The 16,491-nt window shown below is 47.0% G+C and overlaps 1 protein-coding gene across 3 annotated transcripts in view; it reads right to left on the bottom strand.

The window, feature by feature from the left end:
* WNK3 (WNK lysine deficient protein kinase 3) overlaps positions 1-16,491 on the bottom strand; it is a 114,088-nt gene that overhangs the window by 9,682 nt on the left and 87,915 nt on the right. For all 3 annotated transcript variants that reach the window (XM_066580561.1, XM_066580562.1, XM_066580564.1), the window contains exons 18-23: positions 15,343-16,148; positions 12,817-12,910; positions 12,128-12,255; positions 5,188-5,651; positions 4,411-4,622; positions 3,309-3,511 (exon numbers count right to left, since the gene is read on the bottom strand). In XM_066580561.1, the coding sequence (XP_066436658.1) occupies positions 3,309-3,511; positions 4,411-4,622; positions 5,188-5,651; positions 12,128-12,255; positions 12,817-12,910; positions 15,343-16,148 (1,907 nt within the window). The remainder of the gene's footprint in view (positions 1-3,308; positions 3,512-4,410; positions 4,623-5,187; positions 5,652-12,127; positions 12,256-12,816; positions 12,911-15,342; positions 16,149-16,491) is intronic.

The following is a 16,491-nucleotide window of genomic DNA, read 5'->3' as shown; positions in this document are numbered from 1 at the left end:
GGAATGAACAGAATCTCTTTAGAGGGGCAATAGTCCCCTTGGAGGGCGAACAGTGCCAGAGGCTCAGGATGCTACTAGTGTATGTGCTACTGTTCCATCTAGGGGAGACGGCTCCCAGAAGAGGAGAGTGAGATACTGGGAGAAGGATGGGGTTGTCGGAGGCCTGGATGGCCACGGCTCGTATGACATATAGAATTTTATTTACTTTTTAAAGGTGAGAGAGAATTTAAAGAGTGTGTCCAGTACGGAAGAGACTAACTTTTGTCAGGGGAACATTGTGAGGATTCCCTAAAGTGCACTCAGGAAACATACTGGATAATCGTACGCCCGATGGCCTAACCTTAGGAACAAATACAGCAAATGCGACAAAAGGAAACGGCAGTCAAGATATTATGCACAGGCCATTTTCAACAACTTCAAAGAGCTTTAGTTCATGGACACTTACCACATACAGAGAAATGTACACGTCAGATGTACTCCAGCAATGTTAGGCTTCAGAATTACTGATTATAGTAGTAAACCACTAACTCCTCCTATGGAAAGGATCACCATGGTAAATGCTGGAGCGGACCACTTATCGTTGCTGGTGCACTGCGTAGTAAGTGAGGACAGTCCTCACCAAGATGATGTACCAAGCAAAAGGGCTTCAAGAATCTACCTCAGCGTTACCCCATCAAGCCTCCTGAAGCCTCGCCCAGAGAATGCCCTTCTTGAGCGCGAAAAATCGCCAGTAACTGAGAGGTTGGACTGGAAATCAGGGCGTCCCATCGTACTGTGCATCCTTGGTTAAAATGCTACCACGGTTTTCTAGAATCCAACAGAGATTTGTAACGTATGGGGCAGTAAAGGATTTATGATCAATACTAGTGCTGGGCAACATCTACATATGTAGCACAGACTGAAAGGGGACAGCAATCTCCAGAACTGTTCCGTGCCAAGGAGGAGTGAGAAGGTAAATACTCGAAGAGCTGCCGGTACAGAGATTAAACACAACGTTAATACTCCCTCATGGGAGACGTTAGGAAGGCTGTAATGGCGGATGTGATAGAGACTAGTAGGCTTATGATAACCTGCTCTGCGGAAAGAGGGAATGAGCCGACTGGTACCAGTCATAACATTGTGGTTATGAAGGGACCAGCCGACTGGTATTTGAGAACATGGTATAACCAGGTTAGATATGGACTGAAAGTATGCAATTATCCTTCCGGTTATCTAGCAAAAATGACATACATAATGTGAGACGGAGGGTATGATGACACCGTGCCAATAAGGAGCATCCCCAGACTGCATGATCCTGTTATATAGGATGTAGCAGTAATGCAACTGTAGTACTGCGGGCCACATGGATACGGTGTCACACAGTGATATAGATGCTCCTACATGAAGGGTGAGAATGTGGCCGAGTGTACGATGATTATTTTACAGGGTAGCCATCATACAATTGTTCCACTCCCGGAGGGGGGGAGATGAGGTGGCCTATGCTTGCAATCTTCACCTAATCCATCAAATACTGGGTTGGGTAGCAATGCGATTTCTCCAACTATGGAGGAGGCAATGAGGCGGCCCGGCATTCACATTCACGGCATAATGTCATCAGATACTGATTCCGTCAGTAGTTCATTCATTCTGCCTGAGGGATAGTAAAGGCCGCTTTACGCCTTTACTTACTGCATCAGCATGTCAACGCAGAGTCCAGCCATAATACAATTTATGTCTTGAGGAGGACATGGTGACCCGACAGCTAGATTTGCAATCATGATACGAGTTCGCTAGTGTGACTGGTCAATGAGGTGTCAGGAAACTGTGGGAGATCTGCAGGCTTCGGCACAGCAGGATCCGGAGACAGATCTATGCTGCTATGTCCTCCTTCATAAGGGGCTGCTGTGATGAGAAGAGAGGGTCTCAGTGCTGGACACAGCAGACAGCCTATAGCGCTGCAAAACAAGGGGGAGGAAGTTGCACCTCCTCCAGCGCACCAATAGGCAGTCCCGCCTCCCCTTGCGGCCCGTATAAGCCTACAAAGCTAGAGGTGTCGGCCGGGCCTTGAGCTTTCACGAGTGCGGGTTCAGCAGCCACGCCATCAAACTATGGGAATAAAGAGGCGGAAGACAGCTGGGCCCTGTCGTGCAACTAGAGCCGTCAGTGGAAAGGCATACAGGAAATAACTAGTTTCATGGCATCATTAAGGCACTTACTGCAAATGCTTGAAAATCATGAGTCTGACACAAAAAGTGGGAGCTACTGAGTCCAGATGCCATCAGATCCATGTCTGGCACACCCCACTTGGCGCATATGTCCGTGTAGTGCCCACTCTCTGGGTCTACGCTTTCCCTGCTCAGGAAGTCAGCTAGACCACAATGTGGATGGCAAAGATGGCTAGGACTTTGCCCAGCAGAGAATTTCGGCAGCCTCCCTCATCACTGTTGCATTTCTTGTGCTACCCTGGTGGTGTATGTATTTGAACATGGATGGGATGACCGGCCAGAATGTGGGAACGATGTGTTAGAGACAGGCGGATAGCTCAGAGTACCAGTACAGTGATGTAGAGAGACAATTCCATATCGGTCTACTGTCCCTGCACCATCAAGCTGCTGAGGATCCCCACTAAGCCTAAGAAACTAGCGTCCATGGTTATCACTTTCCAGCGAAGGGAGAGAAAGGAGCTCCACTGGGAGAAGTTGGGTGACGTTAGCCACCAAAGAAGGGAACGGAAAGCGCAGAGGAACAAGCTAAGCGCCTGGCAGCATCCAAGGAGGCCTCACAGAGGAACATGCCTACCTGAGGAAGCTGAAGTGCCTCCTGGGGGGCACCAGATAGGATGCTCAGAAACTTTTAAGAATCTTCTCTGGCAGGTCACAGAAAAGTTATGGCTGCTGTGTGCCACCTTGCCTTCAGGAGGTAGGGAAGCAGCATGGAAGTTAGGGCAACTCTGGTGTCCCTCAGTAGGGATATTTTGTGACCCCGTGGACCCAAGAAGTCCAAGGAACTCCAGGCTCTTGAAGACCTGCAGCAGGTGGTTTGCCACCTATGGACACTAAGCAAAAAAACTATTTAGCCGAGTGACTGCAGGAGGGGTTAAATCATTCGCTTCGTGTCCGCCACCTAGTGGCAGGAGCTATATGCAAGGTCTTCACTGTGTCCCGCAAGACACAGCCAAGAAAAAATAATTAAATCCTGTACCATCCGGTATCTATGGTTTCTATAGGATGCCTCTACTTAAAGTAGCGTAGCCTGCTACACTATTCTATACAGCAAAAAAAGCACTTCTTAAAGGATATTAAGGAACACATTTTGGGTCCAATTTTTACCTCATGAACCCGACTCCAGCCATCCGTCTCCGGGCGGTTTTGAGTCAGTTTGATCTGATTCAGGCTGGGTTTTTGATGCAAGTTGCCTGCATTATCCTTTGCCCAGTCATCCACCAGCTTGTGCAGATCATCAGTGAACAGGCTCTTCTTCTCAGAAACCGACTGCTGGCACGCATCTGAATTACTCTCACTGCATTGCTGATCTGAAGACAAAAATGCTACATTAGAAGCCTAAATATTAAAGATGTATCATTAATTTACAATGAACAGGACTCCATATCGAACGGTCCTTCGATCACTCTGAATACATAAACTCGTACGTGGTCGGAACATACTGGTGAGAGACGAGGACAGCAGTGAGCATTACTATTTGCCTAAAATCTCAAAGGAGAGTTACCAAAGATAATATCTGAATGTACCTTTAATGCAAACAGAGTAATTGTGAAAACAGTTTCTTGCCGACTTTACCAAGTTACTAGTTCTTGATATTACAGGTCCAAAGTTTGAGGCTGCTATACACCTACTGTAGGTCCTGACAATAATCCTTCCTGTTCAGACTTATCATGGGGACATTGTATAGATGCAAATCACCATCACCATTCATGTCCACATCCTGACCTCATGACCAATACAACTGCAGGTTTGAAGTCTACCTTCAAGCATCGATAACTGAAACTAGACAGACATTTAAGACCACAGCAGTTATTTTTGCACCGATTATGTAGTTCCACCCCCCTATAATAAGAGATCTAGTGCTACCTCAGTTATTCCTTTCTATCCGAGGCTCCTGGCCGCTTTCTCCTTAACTGGTCATGTGATCTCAATTCTGACCAACTCAGATTTACTTGGTTATCTTGTTTGAAACTAGTCAATATCTCAGTCTGTGATGCTGCTACACGGACCCTAACCCCAAAACTGCCTAGAAGGGGATACAGACACTCCTATCACAGTTACTGATAATCACACAGCTCCTATCACACAGCTATAATAGAGGAGATCACAGCTCATCTTGACTGCATACGTATGATCTGTAGCTTATTTAGATGAATATAGAGTGATAATTAAACTGCCCCGTCCTAACCATTTATGAATGCCAGTTTACCTGAATGTCCGATCCCATTATCCATGTGGTTTAGAGACTGTGGTCTGCTGCGCTGCTTACTTTTCAGAGACCTGGGACGACGTGGGGACATTTGTTGGGAAGAATGGTCAGAGGACTGTGCTTTGTTCTCCCTCAAAGCTCGTAAGCGTACATATACGTCTTGTAGTTCTCTGTTCTGCTGGGCCTGTAAGCTCACCACCTCCTGAATGTGCCTGTAAAATTAACAGAAACTTGCATTTAATATTCTCCTTTTTAAAAACACTTAACTTGCCCACGCTGTTTGTAGATTTTCTATGCCATCTCCCATTAAGGCTGGCTGCACATGGGCGGAATCAGAGCCTGTGCCTAGCTGGAGTCCGCACATAGCGTCTTTCCTTTCATCTTCTCTGAACAGCGGACGGTCCGCATGGCAAGCCATGTATTTGCGGAAGACTTGCGGATCGGGTGGCTTCAATGGAATCTGCGCCAATATAGAACATGCTGCTATTTTTTCTACGCAAGCAGAAATTCGCAATTGATTTGTGCTTGTGTAGAGAAGAAAAAAAAAGCTGTTTTCAATAGCATGTTACGAGCGGTATTTGCTGCGGAATTCGGAGGCAGACACCCGCTCCAGATTCCGCAATGTGCAGACGGCCTTACATTTTCATTCATTTCTAGATTCAATGTCCCTTGAAGTGCGTTATAGTTATTCTATAAAGCGGATGGGCCTCTACCACACTTCACTTTAGTGCAAGGATCAGAGTTTTGAATGTCCCGAAAACATCAGATTCCACTAACTTTTCTCGAAGTTTCTGCAGCTCCACCTTTAAATCCTCATCCTCTAATTCGGACTCATCATCGCTGCTCATGGGAGAGGATGGAGAGTAGAGAAGGCAGTTCTGCTTTGGGGTGCTGTTCTGGGCAGCCTCCTGTACTTTAGATCCCTGGGCTTTACCAGGGGCTGCAGACATTTCCGAGTCACTACTAGGCTGCTTTGTAAAGCTCCTTTGCTTCTGGATTTCTTGTATCCACAGGCCTGAAGCAGACGGGGCGCTGCTGCCTGTGGCAGAGGTTTCTTCCAGTTCCCGGTCAGGGGTAAGAGAAGATTCATCTGTCTCACCAGCTGTGCTAGCGGACTGTGGAGTTTCCTCAGCTCGAGTGGCAGCAGACTCGGTCTCTTCCACAGATCTGGGTTTGTCGGACTCCAGGCATGTGGGAGATTCAGCAGCGATGGACTGCTCTTGTTGTGGAACTGTAATGACCTGCAGAGAAGGGAAAGGATAAAGCCACCAGGTAACTGAGAAAGTTCCATCTAAAAGTTAAGACTGAAAGCTTTATTAGAGGCCACTTGAAACAATGCGCAAAATCCCTCGAACTCGGCTACAAAATTCATGGCTGTCCCAGTATATCCTATGCATTCATCAGTCCAGAATAGTTTTAGCCTTTAGGACCAGTAACAGTTTGGCTAGATTACTATTTATTTTACTCATTTACATAGCATACACATATTCCGCAGCGCTGTATATCACTTGAAAGTATGGATTCTGTCCCCATGAGGGTTCACTATGTAAATTCACCTACCAGCATGTTTTTTGGAGTGAGAGGAAACCTACGCAAACAAGAAGAGAACACAAACGCCATGCAGTTGTTGCCCTTAGTCAGATTTGAACCCAGGACCCCAGTGCTGCAAGGCAACAGGTAGAGATGAGCGAGCGTACTCGGATAAGCGGTACTCGCTCGAGTAATTGGCTTTATCCGAGTATCGCTGTGCTCGGGGCTAAAGATTCGGGTGCCGCTGCGGCTGACAGGTGAGTCGCAGCGGGGAGCAGGGGAGAGCGGGCGGGAGAGAAGCAGAGAAAGATCTTACCTCCGTTCCTCCCCGCTCTCCCCTGCAGCTCCCCGCTCCGTGCCGGCACCCGAATCTTTAGCCCCGAGCACAGCGGTACTCGGATAAAGCCAATTACTCGAGCGAGTACCGCTTATCCGAGTACGCTCGCTCATCTCTAGCAACAGGCTAACCAGTAAAACCACTGTTTTTGGTACCTTTTGTACATCTTTTTTTATTCTATATTTCTTTTCTTGTACACCAAGCTATCCCAGTTATAGGGAATATCAGCCCTATCACAATTACAATTTGGAGCTGCAGCATGAGTAATAACACTGAGCAATAATCATCTTAGACCAGCACTCTGGCACTTATCTGATTGCACATCACCACTGGGGTCAATTGACAGTGTATTGGAAATCATAGAAGATAAGCTGTGAAAACATTAAGCAACTGTGCTGGTTTAAGGATCAGAACTACCAGCTGTGAATTTACATGAAGTGGTGATTAAAAGGGGTTTTCTGGTTCTTTCAAACTGATGGACTATCACATTAGGACAGGCAATCAATATTAGATTAGTTTGACCCCGACCATCAGTGTCCCTGGCGATCAGTTGACTGAAGGGGCGCATTGCTTCCTTCATTGTTTACCAGGCACAATTCCATACTTTAAGAAATGGCAAAGATGGGACTGAGCTATAAAACCAGACACAGCTGCTACTAAATGTACAGAGCTGTTCTGTCAATTCCACTTCAAGAACATCTCCAGAATCTGCCATTCTTTTCACTGTGGAAACCTAAGAAAATGTCTTATATTGTTACCCTGATCCATTCTCGGCTTGATTAATGCAACTCACTACTGATCAGTCTTTCACGTCTCCAATCTATCCCGAATGCAGCAGGATCCACCAATACATCCCCACCCCGAGCTAGTCACTGGCGCCAATGCCTCCCCAACCCGTGACAGTCACTGGCGCCAATGCCTCCCCAACCCGTGACAGTCACTGGCGCCAATGCCTCCCCAACCCGTGACAGTCACTGGCGCCAATGCCTCCCCAACCCGTGACAGTCACTGGCGCCAATGCCTCCCCAACCCGTGACAGTCACTGGCGCCAATGCCTCCCCAACCCGTGACAGTCACTGGCGCCAATGCCTCTCCAACCCGTGACAGTCACTGGCGCCAATGCCTCTCCAACCCGTGACAGTCACTGGCGCCAATGCCTCCCCAACCCGTGACAGTCACTGGCGCCAATGCCTCCCCAACCCGTGACCGTCACTGGCGCCAATGCCTCCCCAACCCGTGACAGTCACTGGCACCAATGCCTCTCCAACCCGTGACAGTCACTGGCGCCAATGCCTCTCCAACCCGTGACAGTCACTGGCGCCAATGCCTCTCCAACCCGTGACAGTCACTGCACTGGTTGCCGGTCCAACATAAAATACAATTTAAACTCATCACACTCATCAATAATACTCTCAGCAGTGCTGCACCGCCCTGTATCCCTCTTCTCTGCCTACTACCCATCTGTGCTCTCAATTCTACCACTGATCTGAGACTAAATCCTCTTTAATCTGAACCTCTCACTCTTATCTCCATGACTTTCCCTGAGCTGCACCAGTTCTCTGGAATGCACTACCCCAGATAATCAGTTTAATGCCGATCGACCACAGTTTTAAGGGGTTGTCCGGTTACCAGAAAAAATCCCGTTAACAGGGCTGCCTATAGCAAAGTAAACTGAGTAGTACTTCTCCATTGCCATCGGGATCCAGCGCTGCAGCCCCGCTCTTGTCCAGCGTTTGGCTTCTTGTAATGTCAGCTGTCACAACAAAGGGTGCAGGATCACCGCTCATTCTCCAGTTCTCGACGCTCACATCCTGAGCACCATGATGCCACCAGTTTTGGAATGGGACACTGCAGCGGTCACCTGACTTTCTGTGACATCAGCTGTTACAACAAACGTCGGGACCACAGCAGGGCTGCAGCACTGGATCCCGTCGGTGGGGTAAGTACTGCTCACTTGATTATTTTACAACAGGCAGCCCTATTAATTGACTAGACAACCTCTTTAACTCCCTAACACAACAGGACATAAGTTTACGTCACGTGGATGGTGCAGGATCAGAAGCTGAGCCCGCGCCATCCGCAGCGGGAGCTAGCTTTTACAGATAGCCGGCATCCTTCTGCAACAGCGGGACACGTAACAGCGATCCCCACTGTTACAGCCCCTACATGCCACGATCTATGTAGATCACAGCATGCAAAAAGGGTTCACAGTGGGAGGGTGCTCCCTCAGTGATGTAATTGGACCCCGCAATGTAATAGCGGAAGGCCGATGGGTGGCCATGGAAATGGGACAACAGTATCTGGCTTGCCAATGCCTATGAACGCTATTGTTAGTGATAAGGTATTGCAGTACAGAAGTCCTTTAATGTCACTTCCTATCCCGAGAAATTCTAACCCTCATCCTAGGTGATTTTAACATCCCCACTAATGACCCCATCTGCCTCTCAGCTTCTATCTCTCACCACCTACCTTGTTCTCTCCCACTCAAGGATGGCAATACTTTTGATCTGGTCTTCCTCTAGCTCTGCTCTGCTTCGCTAACTCCTCTCTTTCTCTGAATTATTCTCTCCAGACCCATCTACCTACTGTACCTACAGAAACCTTAAGGCCATTCACACCCAGGACTTTGCCGAGTCCCTACAGTCCTCTCTGTCCCCCATCTCTCTGCTCTCCTGCCCCAACCTGGCTGCCGCTCACTACAACACTGCTCTCAAACATGCCCTGGATGAAGCGGCGCCCCCCTATGACCCAAGCCATCCGATGTAGAATGCGGAAACCCAGGTTCACGCCTCAAACACGTTACATCCAGCGGTGCTCTAGAAGTGTCAAACAGCTGTGGAGGAAGTCGCAAACGACCGCAGACTTCCTCCACTACAAATTGATACTCAGAACCTACAACCTCACCCTCCACAAGCCAAACAAGTCTACTTCACCTCTCGTCTCCTCAGTATCGCACAACCTCTTTGATACTTTTGTAACAGAAGATATTTGAATATGGACAACTGAGATATATATATATAATGAATTTAAACTGCGCCATGATAGACACCATCGAATATACCAGAAAAAAAAACTTGTCTGAGCTTGTCTATGTACTAAGAGACATATGGTGATATAAGAGAAGGACATATTCTACACTTGGCCTCTTGGCACCCTGCCAAGAGGTTATTTACTGTGACTTAAGTTTCTTGAAGGGTATGCAAATAAAGGATAAGAATAAGTCCAATTTAATTGAGCAATCAAAGGTTGGATTGAGAACGGTCCAATGAACTATGATATTTCTTGGAATTTAGAAACCACACTAAGGATAATGTGATGTAACCAATGAACACGAGAATGTCTTAAATTAACCTATAAAATGTTGAATTGTAAAATAACCAATAGCCTTGCATAGTTAACTGTCCAATCACCAGTGACTCACCCAATGTATTGGGGTTATAAATAAAGATACCTGATGACCATCAGGTAGGAATTCTTTGCTGAATCTATAACTGTGTGGGCTCGGTCATTTGACGTCATGGGTCATATGATGTATTGAAGTCTTGGTGTAAGCAGCCCTACTGCACAGGCACCTGGACTTCAATCACAAGGTACACTCTGCTGCCCCTCAGCAGGCCATCGCTGTAACACTTTTCACTCCCTTCTCAGCCCTAAACCGCAGCCCCCTGTGACGGATCTCAGCGCTGCAGAGTTGGCTGCCTACTTCAAAAAGAAAATTGATGACATCCATCAGGACATAACTTTCCAATCCCAGACTAGCCCTGACTGTAGTCTCGTCAGCACTGCATCTAGCTCCTGCTCACTGTCTGTACTCAGACCAACAAGGAAGTCGTCTCCAAATTGCTTTCCTCTGCTCGCCCCACCACCTGCGCTAGCGACCCACTCCCCTCACACATCCTCTGATCCCTCTCCCATCTCACCACTATATTCAACCTCTCTGACCTCTGGCATCTTTCCCTCTTCTTTTAAACACGCCATCATATCCCCACTGCTAAAGCAGCCAACTCTTGACACGACTGATGCTACCAACTACCGGCCCATCTCTAATCTCCCCTTCATCTCCAAACTATTGCAACGACTGGTTTACTCCCGCCTTGTAAGCTACCTTAAAGTATCCGGGCAATCCCCAACACAAAACTTCATGCGTGCTCTAAAAACGCACCTCTTCAGGAAGGCATACCATAGTCTCTAAACTAAACCCTCTTTACTCCGCCTGATAACATGCTCCCTGTCCTACCGACTGCAATCCCTGCCAGCAGTAATCAACCACCCCCTGTGGTCATACCGACTGGGCCACTATATGGCCCAATTTGACCACTGTCTATTTGTATAGCATCCCAAACTTTCCACCTTGCCATAGACCCCATGCACACAGGCGGAGATTCTGCGGCGGGATTTCCTGCAGAATTTCCGCCCCTGCCCGCCTGCATAGGATTGCATTTACAAAACACAATCCTAGGCAGACGGCCGCAATATGTCCGCTTGAAAATACACGCAGAAAACAAATTGCGGCATGCTCTATTTCTGTGCGGGTTTCACAGAGGCCCGCACAGAAATGTCACTCCCAGCGCCCCGGCTCTGCTTTGCGCATGCGCCCGCTGACCGGCACATCAAAGAGCCGGAGCCGCGAGAGAAGGTGAAAGCCACACTGTTCCTTGCAGGAGCATGGGTCGGGTCCTGCTGCGAGATTTCTCCCAGGGGATCCGACCCGGCCGTCTGCAGGCGGCCATACCGTGCACATCTCCAGCCCCTATACCTTCTGCGCCACCCCATTATTTGTAGTATGTAGGCTTGTTGGAACAAGACCCTCTCCCGTCTCTAATAACTGATTACTAGATGTAACTGTGGTTTTGTTTTTATTCCCCCTGTTTGTAGACACTGCAGAATATGTTGGTGCTATATAAATAAAGATTATGTATAGTACCATATTTATATAAAAACATGGCTGGACCTCTGTACAGAACAAGCAATGCTACATCTTGTGTCACCACCATTTCCTCAGGCTCTATAAGCTCTTGCCCTCACCCCTATTGTTCGAACTGTCTATTGATTTAATATTGTATGTTAGGTCTTAGTTTGCCTATGTTCCATCTGACTCGTGAAGTGCTGCGGAATACGTTGGCGCCATATAAAGATCATCATTATAGCAGTGCGGTGTGGAGCAATGTAGATAATGAAGAAGCGATGCAGTCTCTTCAAACAGTTGTTCAGTGGGCATGGGGAGAGTTGGACCCTCACCAATCTTATATTGATGGCCTATTCTACCAATTTTAAAGAACCAGAAACCCTTTAACGTTATTATGTGAAAGCGGTAAAGTGAAGAAGCGTAACTAGAAAAATACTAATCCTCCTGAATTTCAGCTCTAAGACTTTTAGAACACATACTTGAATGTGACTTACCTGAAATATCACACACAGGCTATCAAAGAGCGACACCCTCTCTTTACAAAAAACTGGATTTTTTTTTTAAATTTAAATAACGCATACAATCCCTTCTCACCACCTATGAGCACCATAAACTAAGTTACAGTGCTCATATGATGAGGTTGGGGACGTGCTTTGCACACATACCCGTCTTCTCATTCCCGCACTCCTAGAAGTCTGCGCCCAGTCTGTGAGAGTGACTCTCATATTCTCTTATTCAGTCAGTGCACACACATTGACGGTAGAAAAGAGTCACAGCGATAGACTCCGTGTTGGCTTCCACATACGACAGCGTGGTGACCGAAATCCAGGTAAACATGCAAGCCACATCCCCACACCCCTCGGGTCCTGTCCTGTGAGAACCATAACTTGGTTTATGGTGCTCATATGTAATGACGGCTTCTCTATCAGCTTCACAGCACACACCTGAAAACGTCCACGTTTGAAGGCACTGGTTCCAGATGAGGTTCCCTCAGACAAGGCACATTCAGCCAGTGCTTCTACCACCCTTTGTGTAGCATCAGGTACTTCACGTCTCACACCATCATCATCAGCTAGAAGAAATATTAGAGAGAGCACAATGCTATGGGGATTCTGCAAAATGAACAAAAAGTGAAAGCCCGAAATCCTACTACCAAAGTGAAGGAGGGGGGCAAAGGAATACAACGGTACGTGCGGTCTCCAGCTAAAATACATATTGCCATGCTCAGGCAAAAACCAGTGTTCACATGAAAGACATAAAGCAATGATAAGTCCGATGCTCTTACAACGTGTCAGTGATGACACAGCTAGACAAACACAAAAAGAAAAAGAAAAGGCAAAAAAGTGAAAGTGCAAGAAACGTGAGGGAACATTTTTGAGGATGAAAAAAAATACGAAAACAAAAAGTTAACTCACTAAAAAGAAATATATACGTACGGAAATAACCAAAAGGGATGTTCCTATGGTACGGGCCTAACTGTAAGCAACACTACCTTGCCGGACTCTTGACCTCTTGAATAAGCTGTTGGAATGCCGCAACCTGCATGCCCAGCTTTTTAATTTGCGAGCCCACGGTTTCTTGCTAATGGGGTTTTTGAGACTAGGACAAGTAAAGCTTAGGCCAAAATATCCACCTCCTGTCTGTAGATGCGTGGCTCCAGCGCCCAGAGAGCGTTTGGTGCAGGCATGCGAAGAACTTCCAGGATGCCAGGCGTCTTCAGAACTTTCCTGGAGAAAATTAAATTAAAGGAAAAGAAGGCAAACAATAATAAGAATAGAAGAATATTTAAAAAATATTTAAAATCAAGTTCTGTTGCGACCAAAATACTCTAAGCAAGCATCAACTTCTCTTTTTGGAAAATACGCTTTTTTTCAGTAAAGGGATTGTCAGAGTGAAACAAACAAACAAAAAAAAAAGTTAAAACCGTTAACCCATCCCCCCATATGAATAATCATCATAAGAGATCTTCTAATCACCTCTCCCAGCCTCCGCTGTGGTGTTTACAGGTGGCAGTCATGCCTGTGCACAGGACCTCACAGGAAGGGGTAGCCAATCAAAGACCTCAGTGTGAGCGTTGGTCTGTTATGGGCCGCAGCAGTCTGACATCCCATTCACAGGGTCTCTGCAGCCCATTAACAGTCCCAGCGCAGAGTGTGAAGGTGCAGCGCTGTACTTGTGAGATGGAGGAGAGCGGAGTATAGGATCAGTTTAAGAGATCTGCTTATGGATTTCAATATTAAAAACCAGAAGTCCATCTTGTCAATCAGTAAAACCTTAGGCTGGGTTCACACGGGGCAGATTCCCGGCGGAAATATCGCCGTTTGGCCGCAGTGAAAAACTGCGATATTTCCGCCAGGAGAAGCGCTGCTCCAAAACCCACAGCACTTAGCCGCGGGTTTTGAAGCGGCCTGGCCGCTTGCTCTTCCGCTGCAACCGGCGCTCCCATAGAGGAGAGCGCGGCCGCAGCGGAAAAAGAAAAAAAATTAACATGCTGCGGCCAGCGAATTCTGAGAAATCTCGTCCACATGGCTGGCTAATCCCAGATTGGTGGCCACAAGCGGATATGCCGCGGTGAAATTCCGGACTGAATTTTCGCGGCAAATCCGCCCCGTGTGAACCCAGCCTTAGTGTTACACTATGCCGCTGACTATGCAAAGGCTCTGTTCACACTAGATCCAGCATGTTGTACTAAGCAGTTCTCTGGTAACCCACAGCTGGAAGCGATGCACTAGCGAATCTCCACCTTATATCATGTTGCTTTTAGGTCCAACATTCTGTGGCAATTCATTTTTTAATACATGTTATAGCGGGCCAGCTCTCTGTTTTACGGATAGAGCGCTACAAATCTTCTATGCAGACCTGAATTTTAAAAAAAACGTTGAAAAAAATATAATTCAAAAGCAGCCCGGGTTTTCATTGGCTGCTGCTTTTGCTCTTTGCACGCAGTTTGATTTCTATCAATTCAGTTTTCCATGTAAATAGTCTTATTTTTCTACTGCCCTGCTATCTGCAATGGTCCGCTATGCCAGCCATTCTGCCAGTATTTCCTCTCCCAGACTTCTCATGCCGACTTGCATAGCCCATTTCCAATCAGCAGCATCTGAATTCCTAACCTTCTGTTACATGCAGTAACTAATAGTGCCCCCATGTCCCTGTTACTAGAGAAGCCAATTGCCTAAAGCCTCATGTTCACGGGATAATTGTTATTTAAAATCTGCAGCGTATTTCTCACACGCGGATAGTTAAATACCTGCGGATGTCATTTTCCCTTCAGGCACGGATTGCGTGTGCGGGGAAAAACCCGCAACATGCTTTATTTTCGTGCGGGTCTCCCGCAGGCTTCTATTGAAGCCTATGGGAGCCGTCTGGAACCACGATACACCCGCGCCTGAATTTCTGCTCTCCGCGTGCTTGAGCTCGGGAAAGCAGGAGTTTAAAAAAAAAATGGCGTGCCCGGCGCATGCGAGCGGCACGCTGCCAGCTTGCTGAGCACATGCGCCGAGGCAAAGAAAGAAGGTCCGGCTGCGACGGAGGGCAGGTCCGCAGCATCCGGACAGGCAAGAATCTTTTTTAGCATCATGTCCGCTGGAAAGGAGGGACCCACTGCGGGATTCTCCATGAAGAATCCGCGGCGGGCCTCATGACATGAGGCCTAAGAGGTAGTAGATTGCAACGGTGCCGGAAGAGAGACCCCTAGTGGTAGACACTTCAAACCTCATTTTCCCAGATAAAAACAAAAAAAATAATGTTTATGTAAGTATATTACAAGATTAATGATTCACACAGAAGGCTGTTAGATGAGCAAAAGTTGTGTGAAAAGTTAGTGTATTTAAAAGAAGACAGGTTATAGAAAGTTTAGGAGCTTAGTGCATACGGTTATCAGTGAGTTCAACATATAGCAGTATGCAGTAAAGTCCCTCTAGTGGTGGATGGAGCCAACCAGATGATCATCTTTTACACCCCTGTTTTGAAAGACCAAGTGGATTTATTTCCCAGAGAGCAAAATCTGGTCTAATGAAAGTAAAGCTACAACCAAATAATATCATGCAAGTGAAGTATTGCCAGTCAAAAGAAGGTAAAAGCATCGACTAAAGAGAATAACTTGCGCTTCCAGTAAATGAATGGTCTCAGGCAAGTCTTGCAGACATGAATTACTTACAGATGGCGTCAATTGACCAGGAATCGCAATGACAGCTTCAGCAGCTTTGGCTGGCAGTGGATCAACTGGGTCTTTCTGCTCCGGAGTGGCCTGAACACTGGCAGGATCTGCAATCGCTGCTTCGGGGGCAGGACAGGACAGGGTATCCTCAGCAGAAGATGAAAGGGGGGACTCTGTACTTTGTGTCTCCTTCTGGCTGTCCGCGTAGGAGCTGGCAGAACTGTCTTGGTATAACAGGTTTCTCAATTTTTCGTCAAGGGTTTTGATACAGTTATCGGAATACTCTATTTTGGGAGGACCTTCCCCGTCCGACTCCTGAACTGAAGCAGAATGCACAAATGACACTTCAGAGACAGGCGTCTGTGGATAGTAGGGAGCATCTGAAGGCCCGATACTGTCAGACTTTGTGAGACCAAGAGACATAACTGTGGAGGTCTGGGCAGACACGGAACCCGAGGTGGGTTGAGCAACGGACTCCACTGTGTAAACACCGCCATTTGCTGCTTGCACCTCCTGATCGCTACCAACTTGAGAGACCGGATGCTGGGCTTCTCTTACCAAAGCTATATTGTTGCTATATACCTCAGACTCTTTCTGAATCTGCACCGCTACCGAGCTATTATCGACTGCAGAGGACAGGATTTCATTACCACTTACCACCTGAGTGGTAAGTACCCGAGGCTTAGGTTCTTTGGAAGAAACCTGGCCATCCGAGGATGTGGAGTGTACAGTATGCCCTGTCTGAAAGCTTTGCTTCGCACTAGAGAGATCCTCAGGAAGGCTACGCCTCGTTTCATTATGTGGTCCTGGGGAGAGAGGGAAAGAAGAAAATTGTGAATATTACACAAAGTTGCTATACACTGATGGCCGAGCGCTCATCAATAACCCCTGACTGCACCACAAACAGATCAGCAGGACGTATGTGGAGAGGAGATAAGCAGCTGACAGATACTTCCAACCCATTTAAACAACAACTGTTGCAAAAAATTCATTCAAACTAACGAAAATGCGTGATAATCGTTGTGTCTAATCACGAAGTCTTTGTTAACTATTAGTATACTTTTCATTTGTCGCTCAGTTTCAACTTGCATGAAAATCATCACTGGATCGCTCACTTCTTGCTGCATCTAAACGCTGCCTGCTTCACGT

The sequence above is a fragment of the Eleutherodactylus coqui genome, chromosome 10, assembly GCF_035609145.1.
Source record: "Eleutherodactylus coqui strain aEleCoq1 chromosome 10, aEleCoq1.hap1, whole genome shotgun sequence".
Lineage (NCBI taxonomy): Eukaryota > Metazoa > Chordata > Amphibia > Anura > Eleutherodactylidae > Eleutherodactylus > Eleutherodactylus coqui.
This window is presented reverse-complemented; position numbering and strand designations above follow the sequence as displayed.